The sequence below is a fragment of the Telmatherina bonti genome, assembly GCF_933228915.1.
Source record: "Telmatherina bonti genome assembly, chromosome: 3".
NCBI lineage: Eukaryota > Metazoa > Chordata > Actinopteri > Atheriniformes > Telmatherinidae > Telmatherina > Telmatherina bonti.
In genome coordinates, this window is record NC_136621.1 from 18,166,599 (window position 1) to 18,194,395 (window position 27,797).

At 37.0% G+C, this 27,797-nt stretch overlaps 1 protein-coding gene across 1 annotated transcript; it reads left to right on the forward strand.

Moving 5' to 3' along the window:
• Positions 1-103: 103 nt before the first annotated feature.
• On the forward strand, positions 104-27,797 carry LOC306773042 (complement C3-like; the record flags this gene model as incomplete). Its single annotated transcript, XM_079262742.1, has 42 exons — positions 104-295; positions 1,055-1,217; positions 1,867-1,958; positions 2,739-2,827; positions 2,941-3,023; positions 3,108-3,201; positions 3,301-3,403; positions 3,685-3,805; positions 4,857-4,972; positions 5,322-5,450; positions 5,701-5,800; positions 5,904-5,995; positions 6,073-6,264; positions 6,401-6,556; positions 8,783-8,912; positions 9,807-9,893; positions 11,712-11,780; positions 12,201-12,401; positions 12,512-12,629; positions 12,760-12,848; positions 13,283-13,422; positions 14,501-14,713; positions 14,904-14,961; positions 15,056-15,145; positions 16,567-16,773; positions 16,946-17,021; positions 17,147-17,306; positions 17,416-17,511; positions 17,750-17,909; positions 18,110-18,204; positions 19,002-19,079; positions 19,197-19,352; positions 20,990-21,052; positions 21,462-21,543; positions 21,678-21,726; positions 22,839-22,929; positions 23,031-23,120; positions 23,851-23,953; positions 26,725-26,814; positions 26,902-26,985; positions 27,295-27,433; positions 27,650-27,797. 42 exons carry the CDS (start codon positions 104-106, stop codon positions 27,795-27,797), a joined length of 4,884 nt encoding a protein of 1,627 aa, XP_079118868.1.

A 27,797-nucleotide genomic window follows, 5' to 3' on the forward strand; every position in this document is an offset into this window, starting at 1 on the left:
TATGGATATGTCCAAAAACTCCTTAACAGCAGTTTTATTACCTTTCTACAATCAATACTACAAAAATATCTGTCTGTCTGTGGCACTTTTCTGCAGGGAGGTGATGTCTGCTCCTAACATACTGCGAATAGGACTACCAGAAAACATCTTTGTTGAGATTCAAGACTATCAAGGTCAAGATAACAAACAAGTTGACATCAGTGTGAAGAACCATCCAACGAAAAGCAAACTTCTGGCGTCTACAGCAGTGCCTCTCACCAGTGCAAACAATTACCAGGGTTTTGGAAAACTTACGGTAACACATCACTTCACTTCCTCCCAGCTACTGTATGTTGTTTTTATTTCATTTTGTACCGTAAATGATCAGCTCAGAGTCATCACCACCGTAATCACTTCGTCTGCTAAAAAATGTGTTGGATATTTATGATGCATTTATAGTTTTCCTGCAGACCAACATGGGCACATGTGAGACTTTTCCTAAATCTTTACTAAATTCTCCTCCCATCTTTTCTTCACCACACTTTTCCAAATATGGTCAATAACTAAGAGATGATTATAATCTTTCTGACTGACTCTTGATTGTCCAAACTTTCATCTAATGACTCATTTTTCCCTCTCAAGGGTAACATGAGTGGAAGAGGTAAGAGGGGAAAAAAATGGAAAAGTTAATGCAAGAAACATTTATTAATATTAAATGCCTTTTCAAGATTGTTCACAATGTTTTAAATTTCTCTTAAAAGGCCAAATTGAATGATGTTCCAGTAGCAGGTAGAATTAATGAGAATGAGACAAAACAAACTGCCAAATCTTTATGCCTTGCCTTTACCAATGTGTTTTTCATTTTTTCTTTTTTTATTTCTGTTTCTTCTATTTTATTGCAAGATGAGTATGGAGTGGGGGAGGGGTGGGGGGAGTTCTGATTTGTTTACCTGCCTTGTGTCATGTGAACCTTCTACCCTGCATTTAAAAAAGCCATTGTTATTTTTTTCCAAAATACATTTGTACAACAAAGCACATAATTTTTTTTTAATGCACTCATTGTCTCTTTTGTCAGATTCCTGCTGGAGAATTCAGTAAGGATCCCAAGGCAAAGCAGTATGTTTACCTTATAGCACAGTTCCCTGGCCGGGTGGTGGAGAAGGTTGTGTTAGTTACCTTTCAGTATGGCTACATTTTCATCCAGACCGACAAAACTATCTATACTCCCACTAGCACTGGTGAGTCCATAATGCTGGAAAAATGGACAGAATGGTGATGATTATTATGATTAAGGATTATTATGATGTTTATTATTAGTAGAAGTGGTAGTAGTAAGTGGTAGTACTAGTAGGAGAAGTAGATTTATTTTTTTTAACTAGGCAGAACTGGTTAAAATGTTTTCAAGTTTTATTTGCAACTGCAGGCTGGCAGAAAGGAAGACGGAGAAAGAAGTCGTAAAAAAAAAAAAAAAAAAAAAAAAAAAACCACACACAATTGAATGTAAATTAAACAAGACAGCTTAAAAACTACACCTGATTCTATATACAGACAGTTACAAAAATGCAACTAGATTAAGACAGAAAGGTGCCAAAAGGATGGACTGCCAGCCGAGGGAGCAGCAGCATTACTCTGACCAGCACCATATGATGCCCTCTACTGGAATATAGAATAGAATAGAATAGAATAGAATAGAATAGAATAGAATAGAATAGAATAGAATAGAATAGAATAGAAATAGAAATAGATGCAGTCTGTTGGTTTTCCGTAAGGCTATTGATAATGATTTGATTTGAACTGATGTGTCTGTGAAATGCCCTGAAATGACATTATCCTGAACTGGCACTGTGCAGATGAAGCTGAATGGAATCCTGTCTGTCTCTTTAACAGTCAAATACAGGATCTTTGCACTGCAGCCCAGCATAGAGCCCTTAGAGCAGGGCAGTGGGTCCGACACAAAGTCAATAAAGGTTGAAATTGAGGTACTGAAGTCAATATTTCAAAAACCTACATTGAAGATCTGTATTAAGGAGCAAAATGTCAAATTCATGAAAGAGTAATCATGTTTTGTCAATATTGAACCTGGAAGTTTGACAAATGGTGCTTTTTCTTTACATGGGAAAGTCAGGTCCAACTCAATACATCTTTTCCTGTTTTGTTTTTTGTAACAGTTAGTACTGTTTCATTCATCCGGAGTGACTTTCAGTGAGGAGTACAGAGGAGTAAGGAGTACCCTTTTAATAAGTCTGTGGTAGACTTTCTGTTCACTGGAGCTTGAATATCTGCTGGTCACTACAACTGATTGCTGCTATTTTCAGCTCCACCAAAAGTTAAAAAATGAACTGATCTGTAAATTTAAACTTAGTATTGGTGTACATGTTCATGTTTACATCAGTCTCAGTCTTTAAAGTGTTTTTTTTTACACCACTCTCTGTTATTTATGTGGTCAATTATACACCAGGCTTTCAAAAATTTCCGTGCAAAGAGGAAATGTGTAGATGTACATGTGCATCTGTAGAGATTGGTTTGATCGCTGATGATAGTTGCCCTAATATCTCCTCTGCGGCGTGTTGCATGATAATGACTAGGCTCGCTTGGAGCCATGTCTAAGATGCAGGATAGATTTGGTTCCATGAAATAGAAAACTGCTGAAGAGATGCAAAACTAATACCATGCAATACGGTACCATGGATAGGAAAAGCACCATGCAGCACAAGAAGTAGAGCTGTTAAGAACTAAAACCCTTGTTATGTTTCTTTTAGACATCTACAGGTATTGTGATAAAATCTGATAACATCTCACCAGAAAATGGGATTTTCTCTGATACTTTTATGCTTCCTGAAGTTGTCAGGTGGGGTATTCTACAACATGTAAAAGTCTCTGAATTATGTGCATAACAATATATTATGTAGTCATCAACATGTCATTGGACTTGAAATGTTTTCCTTTTGCGCATATGCTTAGCATGGGACAGTGGAAGGTGGTGGCAAAGTTCCAAAGCAACCTACAGCAGGTCTTCTTTTCAGAGTTTGAAGTCAAAGAGTATGGTAAGCTCTTTTTTTAGTCTTTTAAACCAATGAAATAATTAAATATTTTAATTCGAAACACCAAAAATGTACGCTCTTTGACAGTTCTCCCCAGTTTTGAGGTCAAATTGTTAACTCCACCTGGGAGCCCCTTCTTCTATGTGGACAGCAACACACTAACCATCACTATCCACGCTACGTAAGCAAATGTTTTTGCATTGTAGATTTCAAAACTAAGCTTGATGAAACCTTTGGAAGAAAAACAAGAATCTGGTTGACTTTTATCTTTTGGTTGTAGGTATGTGTTTGGTGAAGAAGTAGATGGAACAGCCTATGCTGTTTTTGGGATTATAAATGAAGACACAAAAAAAGGCTTTCCAGGTTCTCTTCAGAGTGTCAAAGTGAGCATGATATTCTACTTTTGATTCATATGTTAGATTACCAGTTGTTTTTGTTGATATGTCTTCCTCATTTTCATTGTCAAGTGCAAACAAATATTTTGAAGCATGCCCATGTTAATGTTTTCTAAAGAAAACTTAACTTGAGTGTGAGTTTTAGATTTTTTTTTTCTTAAACAGTCATTTTTGGGTTAATTGTAGTTCTAAATAATAATGCACTTATTCAGGAGAAAAAATACAACAACACAATAAACATTCATGTACTGAGTATTATGTGTTATTAGATCTATAAAGGTAAAGGAGAAGCAACATTGAAGAAGGAACACATCACCGAGACCTTCCCAGACATCAATGCCCTTGTGGGGAGCTCCATTTATATTTCTGTCAATGTGCTGACAGACAGCGGTAAGAAAGACAAGTGTGTTCTTCTCTGAGCTTACAAGTTAGCTAAAGCTTTTGGCTAGCTAAATTTCATTCATTCATTCATTCATTCATTCATTTGTTCAAAGATCATATTCTAATTATTGGTATGTTGTTAGGTCGTTAGGTTACATTTGTAGCATCTTTTTCTGGTTTTTGGAGTTTGCAAACAAGATAGATTGGTTTCTTTTTTAAACACAAGCAAAAAGCTTGGTGAGACGGCAAGCATTTTTCTAAAAATGATAAACAAACAAAAACTTTTTTAGCGTAAAAAAAATTAGCTTGTAATTTGCATGAGAGGGCTGCACAGTGGCGCAGTGGTTAGCACTGTGGCCTCACAGCAAGAAGGTCGCTGGTTTGATCCTTGGCTGGTTTGGTCAGTGGCCTTTCTGTGTGGAGTTTGCATGTTCTCCCCGTGTATGCGTGGGTTCTCTCCAGGTACTCCAGCTTCCTCCCACCATCCAAAGACATGCATGATAGGTTAATTGGTCACTCTAAATTGCCCCTAGGTGTGAGTGTGAGCGTGAGTGTGGTTGTTCATCTCTCTGTGTGGCCCTGTGATGGACTGGCAAGCTGTCCAGGGTGTACCCTGCCTGTCACCCAAAGCCAGCTGGGAAATTTTTCCCCGCGACCCTGAATGGAACAAGCGGTTTGGAAAATGAATGAATGAATGAATTTGCATGAGTGATTGTGGATTAAGAATTTCATGTAAAAACATGTCTACATGTCTATAATGAGAAGCAAAGTATGCATTTGATATGCATTGAAAAACAGTATGGAAGGCCTGATAGTTTTATAGCTTCATATATTTTGATATGTTATCTAAAGACTTCTGTTTATTTATATACACATATATATATATATACACACACACACACACATACATACATACATCTATATCTATATCTAATATATATATATATATATATATATATATATATATATATATATATATATATATATGTATGTATATATATACATACATACATACATGTGTGCTTGTAACATAATTGTGATGTATGTTTTCATCTAACAGGTGGTGAAATGGGGGAGGCAGAACTGAGAGGCATCAAGATCGTCACATCACCCTACACCATCACTTTCACAAAAACGCCAAAATATTTCAAACCATCAATGTCATTTCAAGTCATGGTAAAGTGATGATATATATCCGCATAAGTTTTTTTTATAATGCAGCGTAAAACCAGATACTGTCTTTATTTTTCCTTTATTCCGTTTAATTGGATCCCCAGCAAAACTGCAGCTATTCGTCTTTGGTCCAACACATATAAACACAGTCCATCATAAGCAAACATAAAAATGTATCATAAAGAAAATAAAGCTAAAAACAAAATGGGAGATAATCCTGTTACATGCTGAACTATAAATCAAAACAATGCAAATTCATTTATTCTAACATCAACTTTTTATAGTAATATCTTGTTTGAAGTGTCTTGTTTGACAGTTCCGTGCCAACATAGCTCTGTTCTCTTTATATTAGGTTGAAGTTCTGCATCCAGACGGAACTCCAGCAGAGGACATCCCTGTGTTGATTGAGCCTGGATCAGTTAGAGCTCGCACAAAAGCCAATGGCATGGCGAAGCTTCCCGTTAATGCTGCTGACACAGCAGTAAACTCAGGGAGCCTGAAAATTACAGTATGACTTCAAGAAATTTCTTTGATTTGTTTTTCCCCATCATTGCCAGTTTAATTTTTACCTATTTTGTCATCATGTTGAAAGTCATTGCCAAACCAATGTAGTTCACCAGCCTTCACTAGAACAAAGCTTTCACAGCTTGATAAATATTTCTGAAAGTCTACATTGCTGGCAGGAGTAGTATATCAAGACTGGGAAAGTAACCATAAAAACTCTATTACAGGCAGCGTCCGAAATACCCAGACTTGCAGCAAACAGACAAGCGAGAGTAGAAATGTATGCCCATCCATATTATAGCCGCAGCAACAGTTACCTCCACATAAGTAAGTTATTTCCTTAAAAAAATGTAGCCTGTGGTTAAAAACTCTGTAACTGTCAACAGTTGTCCATTCATTGTATTGCACTAATTGTGAAATGTAAATGCAGGTGTTGACACAGCTGAGGTTGAAATAGGACAAGACATAACAGTGACTTTCTTTATCAGCAGTCCAGGAAGTCAAAATGACATAACTTATCTGGTAAGGGATGCTTTACAATCATTGAGTCGTGCATTTATTGTAGTCCTGTGTATTGATGTGTCATTCTGTGTTCCCAGATCCTAAGCAGAGGTCAGCTGGTGCTCCATAAGAGATACAAGAACCAAGGTCAGAAGCAGATTGCTCTGATTCTTCGAATTACCAAAGACATGCTGCCATCATTCCGCATCGTAGCTTACTACCACACAAATGATCGTGAACTGGTAACAGACTCAATTTGGGTTGATGTAAAGGACTCCTGTATGGGCTCGGTGAGAGACACCACACTCACGTGAATTGGTTAAACTGAACATATGTCTGTGTAAACGAACAAGGATTGTTGAGAACGTGGGAATTTTTCTATAAAACTATTATCAAACATAACTCAGCACTTTCTTCATCTTTCAGCTGGAGTTGAGCATGGTGAAACCTGCTCCATCGTATGAACCTCACACATCTTTCAAACTGAAGATCGAAGGAGATCCAGGGGCCACAGTGGGACTGGTGGCAGTTGACAAAGCTGTCTACGTCTTAAACAACAAGAATCGCCTGACGCAGAAAAAGGTAAATACTTTACTATCTATTCCAATCTTTTATGTCAAGTTAACACCAAGTCTGTGAGACGAGAATATTTGTTCAGTTTATCACACCACACCATCAGAAATGATCCAGACCTAGTTGAAAACTGTAAGAAAAAACACGTTTTGGAAATACACAAATAAGCTTATTCAAACCCCAATTATTCAACATAATCAGTCACCTTAAAATACCATTCCCTAACCTACTAAACCTTCTGAATGCAATTGACTTTAAAAGATAAGTTAGTTTTAGCTTGAGAGTAAGACTTTGCCTAAAACTAGATGCTAGTAAGGGTTTTTCTGAGAACTTTGAGATTTATCAAAATGCCCTGGAATGAAAACACTCTAAGAAAACGACTTTATATAAAATACACTGAAGACACAAACTGCGAGGTGCCAGTTATAATGGCTAAAGAATAATTTTAAAATATGTCAGAAAAAATAATAAGGAAATGATGAACTGTAACTTAACTTTTCGGGTCAGACTGAATCAGGCAAGAAGTAGACAAAGACAAGAAATTCATGATTACATGTGTCCAACTCAACCAGGGGTGTCTCCATGTTTCTCCTTGCGTGATCCAAAGCGTTTTTAATCGCAGCTTTTTTCACCAACAATTTTTCTTTCTCGGATGTTTAGCGGGAGGAGGCAAATAAACGGAGCAGGATTGGGGAAATCCTCCCGGGATTTTCTCAGCCGTGTTTGTCTTCCGAGTTTCTACTTCACTACTTTGTATTTCATCCTAACACGCTATTTATATCAGGTTTGCACTGCTGGAGGGGGAGGAGGGGAGCCGGGAGAAGACGCATATGAAATATAAGAAATGAATAACTCAATTTCCGTCCGAATGTTTTGATTAGTCAGTTTTTATTTTTTATTGTTCATGATTACAAAATGTATATACTACTATCAGGACGAGGAACCACTTCACCCAGAGTAGAAAAAAAAGTGTCTGAGAAAGATTACCTACCCCAGTTTTAATCCTGCGCTGTAAACAACACCGTGTCTGCCTGTGTCCTGAGCATCTAGATCAGCTGCTCATTGCCTCCATCCCACAGCCCAGCCAGTTGTCTTGTGGCATTGTGAGTGAGTGTGTGTTTCTGGGGCTGAAGAAAAAAAATGGAACAAAACCACAGAGCAGGGTGGCAGAGCGGGCAGCAGCTTATTTTGAGAGCATCTATGTACAGTGACTTACACTGGTTTTGGCTACTTGGGTGTTATGGCCCTGAGTCATCTGGTCTGCAGGACTTCCTGGAAATGGAGAGACTCCGGAGTCCACAGCTGATAGGCTGCCATCCCTTGGCTCCACCTGTACCACCTTGGCTCGGGATTGGTGGACATTGGTGCAGGCTCCTTCCACATTGGCCACAGATGATGACACCTGCCTATTTAAGGACAATCAGAACTGTCATTCAGAGCAGTTGTATCTGATGGTGACACAGTTTGCCACATCCGGTTTGGCGTTGATGGCCGTAGTATAGCAGATTTGCTTAGATTGGTTCTTGGCTTTTCTCTTGTTAATTGCTGTCTTTGTCTGAGTTTTGTTTGGTCTGTGGTTACAGAATTTTGGTTTAGCTTTTGGAGTTTTGTTAATTAGTGGATTTTGCTCCTGTCACAGGATGTTTTAAGTTGTACCCTTTAGTTTCCTTGGTTTGAATCACTGTAAATAAAATCCCACCTTTTATTGGAACTTTTAGTTGCCACTCTTTTGTGTTGCAACCCCCTTTTTCCCCTAGACACCACTGGGGTCGTAACATTGGGCTAGACTCAAAACATCCGCAGTTTTAGCCTCGGAAAAATCGGCCAGTAATGCCACTGAACTCAAGCCTTCGACTGTGTGCATAAAATGATCATGCATGGTAAATGTATGAAAGAAAAATACATGCTGAGCGATACACACACTACCATCTCAGGCCAATAAAATTTTCTTTCTAAGGGCTGATCCTGAATTCTCATTGTCTTCAAAGTTGAGCCAAAAATGCTGAATATCTAGCTTTTACATACAGAACCTAGTTGCAGACGTTTGAAACATAACAACTGAAACAAATGTTCAAATCAATGAAGACACGAGTCCTTGTTCAGTAACAAGAATGATTAAAAACATGAAGTAGCAAATAACACAAAATAGAACCTCGGTTACAGATTCAGTTTCTATGTTGCACTTTAACGAACTACCTGTATATGTTGAGTCTGATTAACTTCCACTCTGCTCAGATTTGGGACACGGTTGAACAATACGACCCAGGTTGCACACCAGGCGGAGGGAAAGACAACATGGCTGTGTTGTATGATGCAGGACTAATGATGGAGACCGGCTTTGACTATGGAACACCCTACAGAACAGGTAGAACCCCCTACAGTCTTAACTCTTACCTTCCTTTAGGTGTCAGTGATGTTGTGCTTTGCCATCTGTAAAAAAAAACTTCACATTCACACTTCATAGTCTTTTATATGATCATATGTAATGTATGTATGGACATACAGAACAACTAGGGGGTTGAATTTTCCCTGAACACACCCCTCCCTTCCAAAAAAAAAAAGAAAAATCTCTTGTTTTTACTTCTTTTGTTTTGTTGTAAATCAAAATAAAGAATTTGTTTTTCAAATTTTACAACAATGGTAAAAGCACATATTTAACACACAGTTTAGATTTATCATTTAATCATCATGACAAATGGATACAAAGTAAAATATTTCTTTACTTTATTTCACAAATGTTAAGAAAATTAATATTTAAATATTTGGAGTTTTTATCAAGAATGTTTTACTACTGTCATTGTGCCAGGCACAACAAAACTTTGTTCAGCAGTTTTTAGCTTAAGGCATTCGCTAGACACATAAAAAGGAGCATGCTTAAGGTATTTAAATATGCTAGTATAAAAACTGAATAAGCAGAATAAAATAACAAAGCAACAGTGCAAATCAAATCTTTAACGTGACCAGGTAAAATATTACGCATGTTGCACAGTGTTATAGTCTAGTGTCGTGTGAGTGTCTGTTTGTCTTTACAGTATTAGCGCTGTAGTAGTCTGTGGGTGAATGTGTGAAGGGATGGGGTAATGGATGTCACAGCTCTGGGGAAGAAGCTGTGTTCCAGTCTGTCAGTGTGAGCTCTTCTGTTTCTTCACCTTTTTCCAGAGGGATAGAGGTGCACAATCCCCTGTGCCATTTTCACCACCCAGGCCAAGTTCTTCCTGCCTTGTGCAGTGCAGCTCCCATACCCCACTGTTGCCCTCAGAGGATGCTTTCTATGGTGGCAATTTCAGTCCTTTTGAGATTCCTGAGGAAGAAGAGCCCTTGTTGGGCCTTCTTCACCAGGTGGGACGTAAGCATTGACCCAGTGATGTCAGGCATAATGTGGATGTGTAAATGCGGATGCTCCACCTGTTCCCTATGAATGAGGAGAAGGGTGTGTTCCTTTCACCTGGATCCACAATGACCTCCTTGGTCTTGCTGGTGTTTAGGATGAGGTTGTTCCTGTCAAGTGCTGGATCTCTTCTCTGTAGTCAGTGTAGTGAGTCTCATCATTGTCTGATATGAGACCCACTACTGTGGTGTTGTCTGCAAACTTCACAACCGTGTTTGCGGAATGAATAACAGAACAGTCATGTGTAAACAGGGTAAAGAGGGCCAGGGTGAGCACACACCCTTGTGTCTGTGATCAGGGTCAGTCCGGAAGATGTGAGAGCCTCAAATCTCACCTCTTGAGGCCTATAGGAGTCTCTGATCCAGAAACACAGAGCAGTAGGCAGTCCCAGTTCATGGAGTTTCAGGATTAGTTTTTACTGGATCACAGTGTTTAGCGCTGAACTGAGCAGCAGATTTTTTTGGTACAGGCACAACGATGGAAGACCTGAGGCACACAGGATTTGAAGTGAGTTGTAGGGACAAAATAAATCTAGAGGTGCCAAATATTATGTCTTGGAAATTCTGTTATTATCTACAACTTATTTAGAAGAGATTTCACAAAAAAAATGCATGTTGGATTACAGTTAATGTTATTATAAATTAGTGTCAACCTTGTTTAGGAGAATGGAAATATATTTTTTTAAATAAATATAAATAATATTTTTCCACTATTTGCAAGGACCAAATTGTTGATTAAATGGCCGTTTTTTTGTTTTTTTTACTCAGAATCTGCCCATTTTTAAACAGTACTCCAGCAATCCATTAATTACTTAATGACATGAAATATCCTTTAATCTTTGCGGGATTTTAGAACATTGTTTTGCTGCTGTTATTTTTAATCAGCTTTAAGTTTTGCTTAAAGTGTAATGCTGCTTCAAGCCAATAATGAGTCAGTCCAAATTATTCTCATTTATGTTTAAATTGCATTTACTTCTTAGTTCGCTATATTTCACAGGTAGTCATATCACCCCCATAGACATTATTCATAAAAGGCATGTTCTAAAAATGTTCTAAATTTATTTAACAAAAATTTAAAAAAAAACAATTTGGGGGACAATAAGATTAAATAAAATAAAAGTTAACCCTTTTCCTTGTTTCACAGTAAAAATCTGAGATGCAAAGGATTTGAAGGAAGCACGCTTTATCACCACTGGGCTTTTCTCTTGTTCATAATTATTGTTTAATGGAAAATAAATCTAGCTGTACTAGAAGAAATTTGAAAATTAATAAAATCTTGAAACAGCAATCAATAAATGAAAAAACAATTATATCAATACATACATGCATTGAGTCCATAGTACACTATATTCAAATGATAAAAACAATTACACAATGTATACAGTAACTAAACAACAAAGCGCTTTTTATGCATTTAGTTTCAGGGGTAGGCAACTCCGGTCCTCGAGCGCCACAGTCCTGCAAATGTTAGGAGTTTCCCTACTGCAATACATCTGATTCAAATCAATGGCTAATTAGCAGATTTGTCGGGAGTTTGATGTCATTTGTACATGTACAGCATAAGACATGCTACAGCTCAAGACTTCTTTCAGTTCTCACTTAAAGTATAGTTCAGTTGCATTGTTTTGCCCAAGAAGACATTTCTTCCATACATCACTGAAGTTAAGACTTTTTTTTTTGTTTTTACTGTCAGTGTTACCTCTTTATCCAAATATCCTAATAGTCTATAAACATATTTGCCAGACTGTTTGATTGTTTCTTGTTTTCCCATTTCCAGAAGTGAAGTGTCCCTCTTCAAGCAGGAAGAAGCGAGCCAGCACTATAATGGATGTCCGAACCAGTTTGTGTAAGAATCACAGCTCAAATAATTCATAAATCACTTTGCTACATGACATGGAGGTTCTTTAACAACTTACTTTAGAGTAAGAGAGCAAACAAATGCCAAGACAGCATCAGCACTAGGGAGGTTAGTGGACAGCATTCGCATTCATATGCATTTACTGAATGCTGAAGAACTACATTCTCATTTATTAGTGAGGCCACAAGTGTTTTTACACATGAGTTTTTACTGTAACATCTGACATGACATCTGGATCTGTTTCCCTACAAGGGTTAATCCACTCTGTGCTTTTGTAAATATAAATTCATTAGACAGACATTCGTCTCTTTTTTAGTTAATTTGACAATTATGTTGAATAATTTGAACACCTTTAAACAAGTGCAATTACACTTTAAGCATAAAACCTTGCTTCTCTTGCACTTCCAGTAAGTGAATATCCCACCAACAAAGCACAACAAGAATGCTGTTTGGATGGAATGAGGGAAGTCCCTGTTTCATACTCCTGTCAGAGGCGCAGCGAGTTCATCGTTGATGATTCGGAGTGCTCCACAGCCTTCTTGCGCTGTTGCGAAGAGATGGCAAAACATCGAGATGAGAACAAGGACCAAGTCCTACACCTTGCTCGCAGTAAGACATGGGAACTAAGGGGGGGGTGGTCTGGAAGTAAGTGGAAACAGGAATTTGATTTATAGCCTTCACACATGGAAAAATACCGATGTCCTTTTCAACTTCTTCAGGTGAGAAAGATGATGGTTACAAGGAAGATGTTGAAATAACAATTCGCTCCAATTTTCCTGAAAGTTGGTGGTGGATGGATACCCAGTTGGAGGATTGTCTTCCTACTGAACCTAACTGGTAAGGGCAGTCAAAGGAATGTTGAGTAGACGTAATGAACTTAGTTACACAAGGAAAAAAAAAAAAAAAACTAATTTCCTCCACAAAATAAATAAAATTTTTGGGGTTGCATTTTTGTCTTTTCTTTCAGTAAAACCAAATCACTTGAGCAAAAGGTTCCATTACCAGACTCAATCACAACCTGGCAGTTCACTGGCATCAGTCTATCAAAAACTCACGGTTTGTTTGCACGACTGACTTCTGTCTTGGCTTTCCATACCATAGTTAAAGGAACTGAAACAGAGAATACTGCAGTCTTTGTGAGTCCATTCTGTACAGGCCTTTACTCCTCTCAGTTGCAAGTCTGTGTCTTGAAATAATTACTCAAAAGGTACTTTTTGCGTTTTATGAACCTGACAAACTGCAGCTGTGTTGATGCTTTTTAAATATTTTCCATTTAAGTTTGCACATACTGTAGACAACAAACCATATTTTAGAAATTAAACCTGTCAAACATTGTATCACAAACTCGGACAAGAGCTTCTCACACAGTAGCCCTACATTCACTTAAAGTAGGCTGCAATAATAAAACTTTATCGTTCTACATCTAAGTTTACATGGCAATGACTGTTTTCTTGTCTTCCTTCTTTTGTTCTGTTTTCATTCTGTTTAAGCAATATGTGTCAGTAAACCGCTGGAGGTCGTTGTCATGAAGCCATTCTTCATTGATCTCAGGCATCCATACTCTGTTGTCCGAGGAGAGCAGGTGGAAATTAAGGCGATCCTCCACAACCACAGCCCTGATCCGATCACTGTGAGTTTCTGCCATACCAGTTTGTCAAGTTACCATCACTATGCAAAAGCTTAAGTTTGAACCAGTTATGTGCAAAATTACATGAACAGCCTAAATATTTAACAGTAATTATAAAACCTTGGGGTGTAAAACATTGAGGAACTGTAAAAAGGTTATTTAAGAGGAGATACAATAAAGCCATTCTTTGTAATCGTGTGTATTCAGAATTATCTTTGGTATTGTCCCGTAAGGATCAAACAACAAAGAGCCATGCATTACATGGTTTAAACTGGGGGTGTTCAAACTCAGTCCTCGAGGGCCGATGTCCTGCAGGTTATAGATGTAAACATGTTCCAACACACCTGGCTTCCCATTAAATGGCTCCAACAGCCAATGAAGTTCTTCAAAATGACTGATTCATTTGAGTCAGATGTGTTGAGGCAGGGAAACGTGGAAAACCTGCAGGATTGTGGACCGGGCCTGGACACCCCTGGTTGAAACGGTCGACGCAGAGTCTAGATCACAAAGCAAAGCACAGTTTTAATGCAAAGTCACATTGTAGAATTACCCCTAAGTATTTGATACAATCAGCATCCCTCTTTTTTTTTTTTTTTTTTGGGAAGCTTCTCAACTTCATTTTGAAGGTTATTTGTGTGAAGGTGTGTGAGCAAGCAAAAGAGAGGAGGAGAAATATGGCCTGACAAAACTGAGTCAGTCAGTATGAACAAGCTATGGTAGCAAGGCAGCTTCCATGGTAGAGCACAGTGATAAGGTGAAAATTATTACTATTACATTTATAATAGGAGGTTATATCTCTGCAGAAACCAGCAACTAACCTGAACAATGATGAAAGTGTTTGATCATTCTATACATAAACAACAAATTACTTAATATAAACTAATACATCATATTGTGTTTTGGGTGCTTAATGTGCATATGTCTGAAGATGATGATTTCCATCACTTTGTGCACTCAGTCACTTGTTTAGACACAGTGTCCCACAGAGATGTTTGCTTTTTATTTTTTGTTAATTATTTAACTTTCCATAATCTGACTATCACCCTCTTGTGTGAATCTCTCAATCTCAACCTATTTAAAGGTGCGTGTGGAGCTAAAAGAGGTACAAGGTGTGTGCAGTGCAGCATATAAGAAAGGGTGGTTCACGGACGAAGTCATGGTCGCAGCAGAAAGTACACGGTCTGTACCATTTATCATCATACCCTTGGAACTCGGCAAAATTACAATAGTGGTCAGAGGGCTGATTAAAGGCTCACGCCACGGGGATGGCATTGAGAAGACGATTCCTGTAGTGGTAAGACCCACACATTGCAGCTCTTTCATTTAACCATTTTATGTCCCTAAAATGTTCAACTCAGTGTAATACTCATTTAGGAGTTGTATTTACATCTCAATCTAATATGTGTGATTATTTCTCATTTGAACTTGGCTGTGAGTTTGTATGTTTCCTGTCTGGATTTGATCATTTCTTACTGTTTTTCCAGCCTCAAGGTGTGCTAGTTGAAGTTGAAAAGACTGTTTTACTAGAACCTGGCAAGACAGGTGAGCTCGTTTTGTCAGATTTGACAACAAGCAAACACTTGTCACGCTTGGTTTTCCGATCGTGAACATGCTTTTTTGCTGTCTCTCCTCTTAGGTGGAACCCAAGAGGAAATGATCAACAGTCAAATTCAACTAACGGCTTTGGCTCCAGACACACCCATGAGCACATTAATCTCTCTGACAGGTGACATTTTAATTCTCCCAAGAGCTGAAAGTGAATTGTGTGCTGCAGCAGTGAATGTTTATCATTTATATATTATAGAAATTAAATATAATCATACTTTGGAAAACAGACGTAAACTCTTGGTGTGTAGAAGGATGCCAGTAATGCCAGTCTCCTTCCACCAACCTGTTCTGTTATCTGCAATGTTCTGCACAAATGTGTGCAGATAAGCACACACAGATGTTTTTTTTTTTTTTTTTTTTTTACTTTAAATGAGGGATGAAGATAAAGTGCAACCTTGGAAGAGATTTTGTTAAGAATCAAGTTTGAGTTTACCAAAAGACACAGACCTTTAAATTTAAAAAAAAGAAGAAAAAAAAAACTCATCAAACCCAGAGAAAAATTGTAACTATCTGCTAGGATGCCAAACATGAAATATTAATTTAGTTTCAGAATGAAGACACACATTGTAAAAAAAAACTTACAGATATTCAAACATGAATAAAACTGTAATCCATACGCCATGCATTAACAAATTCTTTGTAGAGTTTTTAGAAGGTAGACAGTCAAGAAAAACAGTCCTTTTTTTCCCCATTTTACTTCATTTCATCACATTGTGCCAGTACGTGCCAGATAAATTAGTATTGTAACTGTAAAAACAAAGTTGTTTTTTGGCGAAACCTGACATGAATGCCAAGATGTTTGCACGCAGTCAAATACGTTGACGTTTATACTGACAGTGACTTGAACTGGCAGACGCAGGTTGCAACCATGTGTACCAGAATCCACCAAAAGTGTCTCTTTGTGCAGACTGTTTATTTTGTTGTTTAAAAAACATATTGACCTTTTTAAAAAAAAAAAAAAAAAAAAAAAAACACAGCTACAATAGTCCAGTTTGGGGTATAGTTTCACAGGTTGGTTTGGGAATCTAAAAGTCAAATCCAAAAGTCAGATAAGCTCACTGGGCATAATCCTTCTAACCTCCAGGAGCTGGTTGACCAGGCATTCATTTCACCAGTACTCAGTAAATTACCTGACTGCTCCCATGTTTTTCACACAGAATATTGTTAAAATGAGGAAGGATGTTTAACCCCTGTAAAAACATAACCATTAATAGAACAAGCACTCCATTGTCCCCCTGTTCCCACTAACCTCAACCATATTACTCACTTATGAAGTGGCATATTTACATAAAAAATAATACATAGATTAAGTTGCTCCTCATGTGTAGTCTGTAAAGATTATTCAGAATGTTGCAGCTAAGATCATACATGTTTTATAGATAGAGAACTCATAGATGTCTGAAATCACAAGGTGTGCATATCTTTCACATTCACCAGGAGGAGGCAAAGTTTTACATGCCCCTGCAAAACCTTTTTCTTTTTCACAAATACTATCTCAAACGTCACATGGCTTTTTTTTTTTTTACTGTGTTCATACAGGAAGAGAACAGATGAGTACACTAATAGAAAATGCCATCAGTGGGAAGTTTATGGGCACTTTGATTAAAGAGCCTGATGGATGTGGAGAGCAGAACATGATAGGCATGACCCTGCCTGTCATTGCAACCATATATTTAGATAAAACCAAAAAGTGGGAAGAAGTGGGCTTTGAGAAGCGCAACACAGCCCTGCAACATATAAAAACTGGTAAGCTTGTAAAGATTAAAAGCATGATATGAGAAATTTGATGCTATCACAATAATGTGGAAGGTGCTAGATACATACATATATTCTCCTTAAACTTTACTCTTCAGTGACTGATATTCATTAAAAATGTTTTAAATTGCAAGCAAAAAGATTGTCTTTTTGTTTTGTCCAGGCTATTATAAAGAACTCTCGTTTCGAAAAGATGATGGCTCTTTTACTGTTTTTATGAAAGAAAAAAGCACCACCTGGTAAGGCACCATTAACTTGAAAATAACATGACATATCTTCATTCTGTGTAATGAAAAGATACTATATATGCACAGTTTCTTCCTCACCTCAATACCCTGCACTCCAACTTTCTTTGTTCTCTAAGGCTGACTGCCTACGTTGCCAAGGTGTTTGCACTGTCATATGAGCTCACTGCGATTGACAAAAACGTGATCTGCAGCGCCGTGAAGTTTCTTATTCTAAAAACACAACAACCTGATGGCGTTTTCGTGGAAATTGGAAATGTGTGGCACAAAGAAATGATTGTAAGTGGAGGGATTTCAGCTGATGTCGTTTCTAAATCTGATCCAAAAAGATGCATCCATACAAGTTAAATATAAATAAATGTTTGTTTGTGTGTGTGTGTGTGTGCAGGGGGATGTCGGCGGAGTTGATTCAGATGCTTCAATGACCGCTTTCTCACTAATTACAATGCAGGAGTCAAAAAGACTCTGCACTGATGCTGTTGGAGTAAGTTTTTTAACCTAAACACTGTGTTTTCTCTTATATCCTCTTTTATGAATGACAATTTTAAAAACGATGTTTCTTGGAATTACTCGCAAATTACTATTGCAAATTAATTAGCAATAACTATGAGTATCATATGATACCATCAATTAATATAAAATTACGAAGTATATTTCAGTTTTTTTATGTTTCTAAAAGTTTGCTGTCACTCATTTCCTTTTATAATATGTATTTCCTACAGAGTCTGCCAAACAGCATACAAAAAGCAGTAACCTACCTGGAGAGGCGACTTCCCAGGCTCACCAATCCGTATGCTGTTGCAATGACATCATATGCCTTGGCAAATGAAAACAAACTGAATGAAGTGAACAAGGGCATCCTCTTCAAGTTTGCTGCCCCAGGTTGTGATACAATATTACTAAATTTATATATATATATATATATATATATATATATTTATATATATATATATATATATTTATATTTATATATATATATATATATATATATATATATATATATAATTATAAGTATATATATAATTATAAGTATATATAAGTATCCAGTAGATTTAATATGTGCATGTTTTCCTCTGATCCAGACCGATCCCACTGGCGTGTAGAGAAGGCAGAAAAGACACACATTATCACACTGGAGGCCACTGCTTATGCTCTTCTTGCACTTGTCAAGGCTCAGGTCAGCATTTCAGTTCCACAGTCTCCAGTAAAATCATTCATACCAGGACAAACCAGGGGATTTGGTATGATTGGGTGGGGAATTCCAAAAAATATTTCATACCTTTGCTTGGTTTGGTTTGCTTTTACACTGTACTTTAACTGAGGAGGACCAAACTGCCTGAATGTGACGCAGTTTCAACTACTGCTTGCTTGTGGAGATATTCCCCAAAACAATTGTTGCTGACCAAGAAGACAAAAAAAAGGAAATCTAGCTCATGATTTGCAATGACCAAAAACAGCTCATTCATTGTCACTGAACATGAACTAATGATAAATTCATAGCGCTTTACTTTAGTTTTTACTCCTAAAATAGTTTTCACAAAACTTTCCATTATAAGAATCAGGAAAAGAAGTAAATTATGCAGCATGCTGCTCTACAAGTTGTAGGTCACATTCTCTCTTTGGTTGACTGGATGGTCCATTTGCTGTCACACTGATGAAGAACTGCATCTGGTGTCAATTACAAGTGAAGTGAGACCCCCAGTTTTCAAAAGAACCAGATTTCACTTCTTTGGTCCACGCCAGAATATGAATGTGCATTGGCTTTATTCTGAAGTTTGTTTCAAATGGACCAACAAGTGCCATTGTGAATGTGTGTTCAATATCGTGTGAAGGTTTATGAAAGCACTGGGATTGTGGAAATGCTGCTAAATCAATACGTTTTTTAAATCAACTAAATTAATCCTTTAGGGTATCTGGAAATTAATCCACAATCAATAAAATTTGTTTTTTCTTTCTTGCCTGCTCTTGTTAAAGGCCTTCGTAGAGGCTAAACCTGTGGTGAGATGGCTCGGCAAACAGAGTAAGATAGATGGAGGTTATGGTTCAACTCAGGTAAAGTAACTCTCACTATACTTTACATTTTTTAAACATTTAAATTTTTCTTTTTCTTTTTTTTTTTCTTTCCCAGAAAATTTTATTTCAATCATTTGGTAATTTTTCTCTTTTAAGGCTACCATAATGGTGTACCAGGCTGTAGCAGAATACTGGACCACTGTCAAAGAACCAGCATATACTCTTAATATAGACATGATGGTACCAGGCAAGACATCGCTGGACAAGTACGTGTTCACCAATGAAAATCACTACAGAACAAGAACAGACAAGGTGAGAACTCGTGTATGGAAACAGCCTCATCACTACTCTGCTGTCTGACACGACACGTTTTATTCCATACATGTGATTAAACAAAACAAAAGACTCATCACCTAATCTTGTTTTTGTCCTGACTTAGATGGTCCAGTGACTTAAGAAACAAAAGTACAAAACCATATACACACATTACCAGTATGGAAACACACTACCATTAAATCCAATGGAAATATGTGTCCAAACTTTCAACTAGTAGTGTATGTATTTTCTTCATGTCTAAACAAACACACCTAACAGTGTTTACGTTTTATTTTATTCATTATTAAAATGGTATTATTTTGATATTATTATTATTAAAAACATAATGTGATTAGTACACTTTACATTTATGTAGTAAAACTGACTGGAAAGCCCTCTGACTAATTGATGAGAAAATGAAAGAAAATTAAATCAAACTAAAATGAAAAAAGCTGACTGCTATAAATAATAAACTGCAGTTGTTTTTGTTATCTGTGTATTTCCCACTTCAAATTACTACTTTCTTATTTCACTAACAATTAAATATTTATTTGCAAAAATACAGATCTCATTTTATGTCATTTTATCTCACTTTCTTTCTCAGTTTGTTATTCAGTTTCAGGAATCATTTAACCATCCTGATTCATGTGTATGTAGCCCTTTCAAAATAAAGCCGGCACCCCTTTTACACAAACAGAAAAGAAAAAAACAGTTGCAGACCTGAGTCGTTGCGCGTGATCATAGGGACCCAAAACTTAGTCGTCAGTTCACTCAACAGAGCTAAAGAAAATGAAGCAGAACAGTGCCTTGCTCCAACAATGTCTCAGTCCAGTCCACTCAGTGCAGATGAGAATGACGTTGCATACAGGTCTCCACACTGATCTCCATCCAGTCTATCACGGCTGTCCCACATTGCCAGAGGAACTCTGAGCAGTACCTGGCAGCTCAGAGCGCTCTCTGGTTTCCGTACTCGTGTTTCCAAGTCGCGAACTGACGAACAGCTACATGGCTAGCTGGTTTAGCTAACAGCTGCATGCTTTCAGTTCAGTCACGTTTTTCGCCTGTAGCCTATGCTTAGCTAGTGAGGCAGCCTCGGTATGTAAGAGACAGGGAATAACTCCGTGCTGAAATCATCTGTCCTTACTCTACTTGTCTCGTAAAAGATCGCCAGGCTGACGACCTGAAAAACAAGCACTCAATGTCCAGCGCAACAAGCTGTGTCTCCACCACAAAAGAACTGTTTTTACCCTTTTTCTGGCAAGCGTCTTTTACTTTTCCCTTCGTCTCTCGCCCTCTCTCTTTTTTCCTTCTCCCCCACGGCGCTCACGTGAGGTCACATGACCAAAACAACCCAACTTAACAGATTTTTGTTTTCATACAAAAGAAAATACACAATATTTCCCCTTTTTTATATCTTGAAATAAACATTTCTGAACATGTACATTAAACAGTTATTCAAAACAATGAAAACAGACTTATCAGATTTTAACAGCCTCTTAATATCAGACTTTTAATCAGTCATGAACCATTTATTTAAAACATCTTAACATCTTAATTTTAACATCTTAATATTTCAGCCGGGTTACATATATTTATCTGTGTATGACTGTTTTAAATTAATCTGATCTCAACAGTTCAACGGTGTCAATAAAGATTTACGCCTGACTGCCACTGGAAACGGAGAAGGAGTCTTTAAGGTAGGTAAAAGGAGTATTTTCTCATATAGGTATGTCTTTTCAATCCTTGATGAGGTGGTGGTAATTTTGACACAATATTTTAGAAAAAACATTGCTCATTTGCCTCTTAAAAGTCTACCTGAAGACAAAACAACTGTTAGCCCTGTTCTTTATTACCTGCTAGCACTTGGAACTGGCGACAAAGAAACGGAAAAACAAACCCAATTTTAACAGTTGAAATGGGTTTTTGTCAAACTTAGCAATGTGGCTGATGGAAAGGTTGGATATTTTAGTGTTTTTTTCCCCCTACTGCCAGTTCTATTTACATTTTTATAATGCAGAGAATGAGGGAATACATCCAATAAAGCCATCTTTGAGGTTATGGATATCCTTGTTTTGATGTAAGATGCATATTTGTTTGTTTTTGCAGATGGTGTCACTGTATTACAGTCTGCCTGAAAACTTGGAAAGAGAATGTGAGATGTTTAATCTAAAGGTGCAACTTGAAGAAGGTAATTTTCCCCTTTTTTTTGGGGTTGTTGGTTTATATTGTAGCTAAATAAGTTGAATGTTTATTTTTCTTGCATTCACCATTCTATGAGGAATAAAATAAGAGCTAAACACTCAAACAATTTTCCTTTTGCAGTGAAAGCTACTGAAAGGGGTAAAATATTCAAGCTGAGAATTGATGTTCTGTAAGTACTGTCAACATATTTAACTGTATTTTATATATGACCTGCTTCAGGTACACACTAACGGCATCTTTGTGTGTTGAGCTAACTTATTCATTGATTTAAGTTCAGTGAAAATAAAGGGCAAGAGGTTTGGTTTTGGTTTCTTTTTGGTACTGATTCCCTGTGTTGTATTATTATATGTGTATATATGTGTGTGTGTGTGTGTGTATATATATATATATATATATATATATATATATATATAATATAAAACAATGCAAGTACTGCAGATGAAACCTCGCCGTTTCCAGTTTTATTTCAAACCTCAAACTGAAATAATTTTGAAGCTGATCAATTTCCTGTCAATGTATATCATCACATGTACACCTCTCGACATGCCCATATATATATATATATATATATATATATATATATATATATATATATATATATATATATATATATATATATATATATATATATATATTTATATATGTGTGTGTGTGTGTGTGTATGTGTATATGATGTGTGTGCGTGTGTGTGTATATATATATATATACACACACACACACACACACACATATATATATATATATATATATATATATATGTGTGTGTGTGTGTGTATATGTATATGTGTGTATATGTATATGTGTATATATGTGTGTGTATATATGTGTGTATATATATGTATATATATGTATATATATGTATATATGTATACACATATATGTATATATGTATACACATACATGTATACATGTATATGTATATATGTATACATGTATATGTATATATGTATACATGTATACACATATATATGTATACATGTATACACATATATATGTATATATGTATACACATATATATGTATATATGTGTATGTGTATATATATGTGTATATATATATATATATATATATATATATATATATACATACACTTTTTCGTTTATTCCTGCCATATTAGTAGTTAAGGTTCCTTTTGATTGCCAACATCCATGTGAACTAAGTAATTATTGCTTTCCTGTTAACAGCTTAATATTAACCTAAGTTTTCCTTGTAAAAATGTGCAAAAAAAGGAAAATAAATTTTTAAACATCTTTTTTTTATCTATCACTTATTGAATGTGCAGATACAAGAACAAAGAACGTGATGCAGCCATGACAATCTTGGATATTGGTTTACCAACTGGTTACGTTTTTGACAAAAATGACTTGGAGTCGGTAAGAGCTGCATACAAAACATAAAACAAACAGGCAAATGCTATTTAAATATCAATCATAGTCGCACTAACAAGTTGTTTTTCACCTCTTTCTGTGTGCAGTTGTCTAAAGGTCGCGACCGCGTCATCTCAAAATATGAGACAGTTAACGCTCTCTCCGACAGAGGCTCCCTCATCATTTACCTGAACAAAGTCAGTTCTTTGGGTTTTTTTTTTTTTTTTTTTTTTGCTTAGTGAGAGGGGGAAGGGGGTTGAAGTGAAAGCACAAGTCTGACAACCCTGATATCCCAAATCATATAATCAAAACCTCTGTGGTGGTTCTCATGCATTCATTCAAAACATAGAAGAGGATTTGAAAAAGCAGATAATTTACTCCTGAATTACGCTGTTATTTGACATTATTGATCATACTCGTATCATCTCTTCTTTAAGGCAAAGTTCTAAAAATCTAATGACTTGGGAAATTATTATTATTATTATTATTATTATGTTAAGTGCCAATATGTTCAGTACGAGGGCCAGCTCTGTGTCTGTCTATCTATTGCTAAAGTGGTGATTGATCAACATTTCTATATTTTTTAAATTGAACTTTTGAGTTGGGCTGCACAGTGGCATGGTGGTTAGCACTGTGGCCTCACAGCAAGAAGGTCCCTGGTTCAATTATTGGCTGCGCAGACTTGGACAGTAGCCTTTCTGTGTGGAGTTTGCATGTTCTCCCCAGTTTGTGTGGGTTCTCTCGTCTCTGTGTGGCCCTAAGATGGACTGGCGAGCTGTCCAGGGTGTACCCTGCCTGTCACCCAAAGACAGCTTGGATAGGCTTCAGCTTCCCTGTGACCCTGAATTGGATTGAGCAGTTTGGAAAATGAATGAATGATTGACGTGTAAAGATGACATACTGTACTTTTGTTGCTGCCCTCCACAGGTTTCCAATTCACGGCCAGATGAGATCTCTTTCCGGATCAATCAAATGATGAATGTTGGCATTTTGCAGCCAGCTGCTGTCTCAGTCTATGAATACTATAACAGTAAGGTTCTTGATGTGTTGAACTTAGTGAAGAAGACTTTGCAGTGCATTACAAACATATTGTAAGAGATTCTGTGCAATCTAACATTTAAATATTTTTTGTTTTTTTTACTGGCTTGAGGAGTACATTTTTGTAGTTTTAAAGCAATAGTATGTTTGAAGATATTTAAGTTTCCATATCTTATTGCTATGGTTAGTCAGTACTAAATATTAAATAGTATGTAATGCTTTCTTGTTGCAGGGAAACATTGCGTTAGATTCTACCGCCCTGGGAGAAGCAGTGGAGCGCTCGAGACACTTTGTACAAAGGAAAATGTGGAATGCCTATGTGCTGAAGGTGACGTAATTATCTTAACTTACTTTCTTAGCACTGCAAAGTCCCATGAACATCGATTTTAAACTCTCCAACTCTGCAACAAAATTATGAAGCCAAATCAGTAGTTGCAGTCTGTCTGATTTCTGTTTCAGTGGAGATCCATAGCCATAATCTGAGAACTAAATGAACCTATAAAATGCCTGACCAACAACGGGGGCTCCTACTTGATAATTACTGAAAGGGTGACTGTCTTTCAGCTGTAAAAAAAAATATTGATCTGATGAGTATCTTCTTATTTCTTTTAAAAAAAAAAACCATGGAAAGGCACATCATGTGGTTGTTAGTATGTTTAAGAAGGGTCAAGTCACTGGCATCAATCAAGCAGAAAAAATATCTGAGGTTATGCAGAAACTTCTGAAACTTGGTTAAGAAATGTCCAAACATTATAAACTGGGGGGATGCTGGGAAGCTATTGTCTTCAAATAATAAATGTGGTCAGAAAAACATCTTGCATGAGTGTGTTAAGCAATCTCTTAAACATTTGGTGAAATCAACTTGAAGAAAAACAGCAGAACTGAACCTCGACTACATGTCCCTTAAACTCTTTCATAGTATGTGCAAAATGTTGGTTAGTTTGTGCTTACTCCCTCCCTGCAGCTGATTTATAGGAGGGCAAAGAAGTAGGCGAGAGGTAAAAGGGAGTAAAGGGGGGAGGATTGACAGGGGTGGGTAATAGAGTGAATGACACGTGGGTTAGAATTGCGCAAAACCAGAATGGAAACACCTACACTTGGAAAAAAGACTATCGGTAAAAAGTTTTCATTCAGATGGTTTTCAGACATTTCAGTATAAAAATGTATCACTAAAGTGGAATGGAAACACTTTAGTTGCATTTATGTGTCCCCAGACGAGATGTAAGGAGTCATGTGACCAGTTCGTTTCCAGTAAAGATGTGGTATGGAACAAACAACAGCAAATTTTTTGAGTTTTACAATAAATTAGTAAAAGGAAATAAGATGCAAATCAGATACAACAGAAGCTGGTTGTGCTGTTTCTATGTTTATATTACCATGTTTATGGCAAGTATGTATACATGGTGCTCACTAGATTCACTCTTGGTCTGAATAACTTTAATAAATTGTTTTATTCAAACAAAAAATTTGGGCAAACTGAAATGAGGAAGACATAATGTGCTGTGGCTTTTCCAAGCCACAGCACATTCTCTGGAGCAAGTAGAAAACCCCTACGTGGTTACCTTGCATAAACTGCAAATCTCATCAGACATACAAAATTTACAAGAACTGAGGCTAATGCACGAAGCACTGCTCAATGAAAACGCCGGCAAATCGCATCTGTTGTTTGTTGAAACTTACAAATAGCACTTTTATATTGCGAAAATTTGTAATTGAAATGCAGCTGTGTTTTGCAGCAACTTCACAACCTTCAGGAAGAAAAGAGTGCAGCTGGTTGAGCTGAAAAAGAAGGCTTTTTGTCAAGCTAATTAAAAAAGCTAAGTATTTTCAGTTTGACCTGTCAGTTTGTGTTCCTCGGGATTTTGCATCCTTTACTGTGATGAGAAACTCATATTAAGCTCACAGACATATTGCACATGTATAAAAATAAACTGATTAATACAATAATACAAATGGGTAAATGTGAATGAAAAAAAAAGGGTAAAAATAATGAAAAAAAAACTCGGCGACTCTCTGCTGAGTGCGGCTCTAGTTGCATTAACATTGACTATCACTGCCCTATGACAATGTTCTCTAGCCGCCTTTCCCCCTCTCTTTTCCGCCGCGTTTGCCGCTCGCTCCAGACAAGCGGCATGAGCGGTGGGAGCGTTTTGGGCGTCGGACACAAAAGTGGCCGTTTAGTGACTAGCGTTGAACATTCAGCATTTTGAACGTTTTTGACGCCCAAACGTGTTTGGTCTGAACACACCATAATAAAGGATACCTGCTTACACGTCAGTCTCCAAAAGTTGGAGAATGAGTTTTCAGCAAGAGCGGATTACCATCCACATGTGAAAGGACACACAGCTTGGCAGAAGCCAGCAGACGATTTTAATCTCATCCACTTCTCTCTCTTTATTTACACACTTCAATGGGAAATCAGTGCTACCAAGCAGGAAACTGAACCACAGAAGAGGATGGTCAAGCTCTGGTTTCTCCTCAAATCTGTCACTAGCCATGACATCCAGCCTGAGGCTGGGCTGTAGTGTTTGTTTATGGAGGTGTAAGGCAGTATGCTGCTTTCTGCGTTCCATGCTGACATCCAACAAATCTAAATCGGGATATTTGTGCCATTACATCCATATATGAAAATTTATGTGTTGAACATTTTTAAAAAGTGATTAAATAAGCTCTTTTGGTCAGTTGTATTATTATTTTTTATTATTGTCAGATATTTATTAGGAGCGTTTAACATATATTGCCTCTTCGCTCTTTCATTTCCAGAGGGCTGCACCTATCAGAAGAAGCATGGTGTCAGCAACAACGACCGCTTTAAAAAGGCTTGTGAAACTAGGAACAGCAAGATAGACTATGGTTAGTGTGTATGTGTGTGTATTTTAATTTAGAGTAACTGAGAAGGCAACACACTGAGTGAACAATTTCACACTTCTGTTCTTTCAGTGTACAAAGTGCAAGTGGACCTTGTGCAGAATGGTTCTACCACAGACTTGTACACCATGCGGATACTGATGGTCCTTAAGGAAGGTGGGAATAATCTAATGTTCTCTGTATTTCTTGTTCAGTTGAATGATTTTTACAAAACATGTTTACTTATTTATTTTATTGTAAGTTTGGTTGTATTGTTAAAGATTTATTCAACCTAACCTTCCTGGCGGAAGAAGCTATTTTAAGAGGATTAATTAGGTCACATTTGTTACAATTTGACAACTTATTTTTTAGATTCCTCAGTGGTTTTGTGTTTGATACAATAAATGTTAGGATGTATATCTGGTTGTGTGGTTATTTCTTCTATTTTCCTTTCATCAAAAAGGACTATTTTTTTTGTAATTACAGGAAGTAAGGACAGGGGTTCTCGAAATCAGCTTCGTGCATTCCTGAGTTATCAGCACTGCAGAGAAGTTCTAGGTCTGGAAACCGGCAAAACCTACTTGATTATGGGATCATCATCAGATATTCATCTAATCAACCAACAGTAAGTTCTTTGTGTGTTTTATCTCAGCACTGTATGTTGTAAATGACCAAATCATGTATGTTAAATTCTAAAACATCTATTAGCAAATTTTCATTCACATCAGAGGATTTACTTTTATTTACAGTGCTCTATGCTGATCTTCATTGTACTGTTGCCTTCGAATGAATGCTAGAAAGCCTGCATTAAAAAAAAAATGTTCTTTTGTTTTCTGCACAGGATGCGGTATGTGCTCGGTCAGAATACCTGGGTTGAGTACTGGCCCACACGATCAGAGTGTCAACTGAGTGCTGAATACCGACCTATTTGCTTGGGCATGAAAGCCCTCGAAGAGCAGATAGAGGACCATGGCTGTCTACAGAAATGA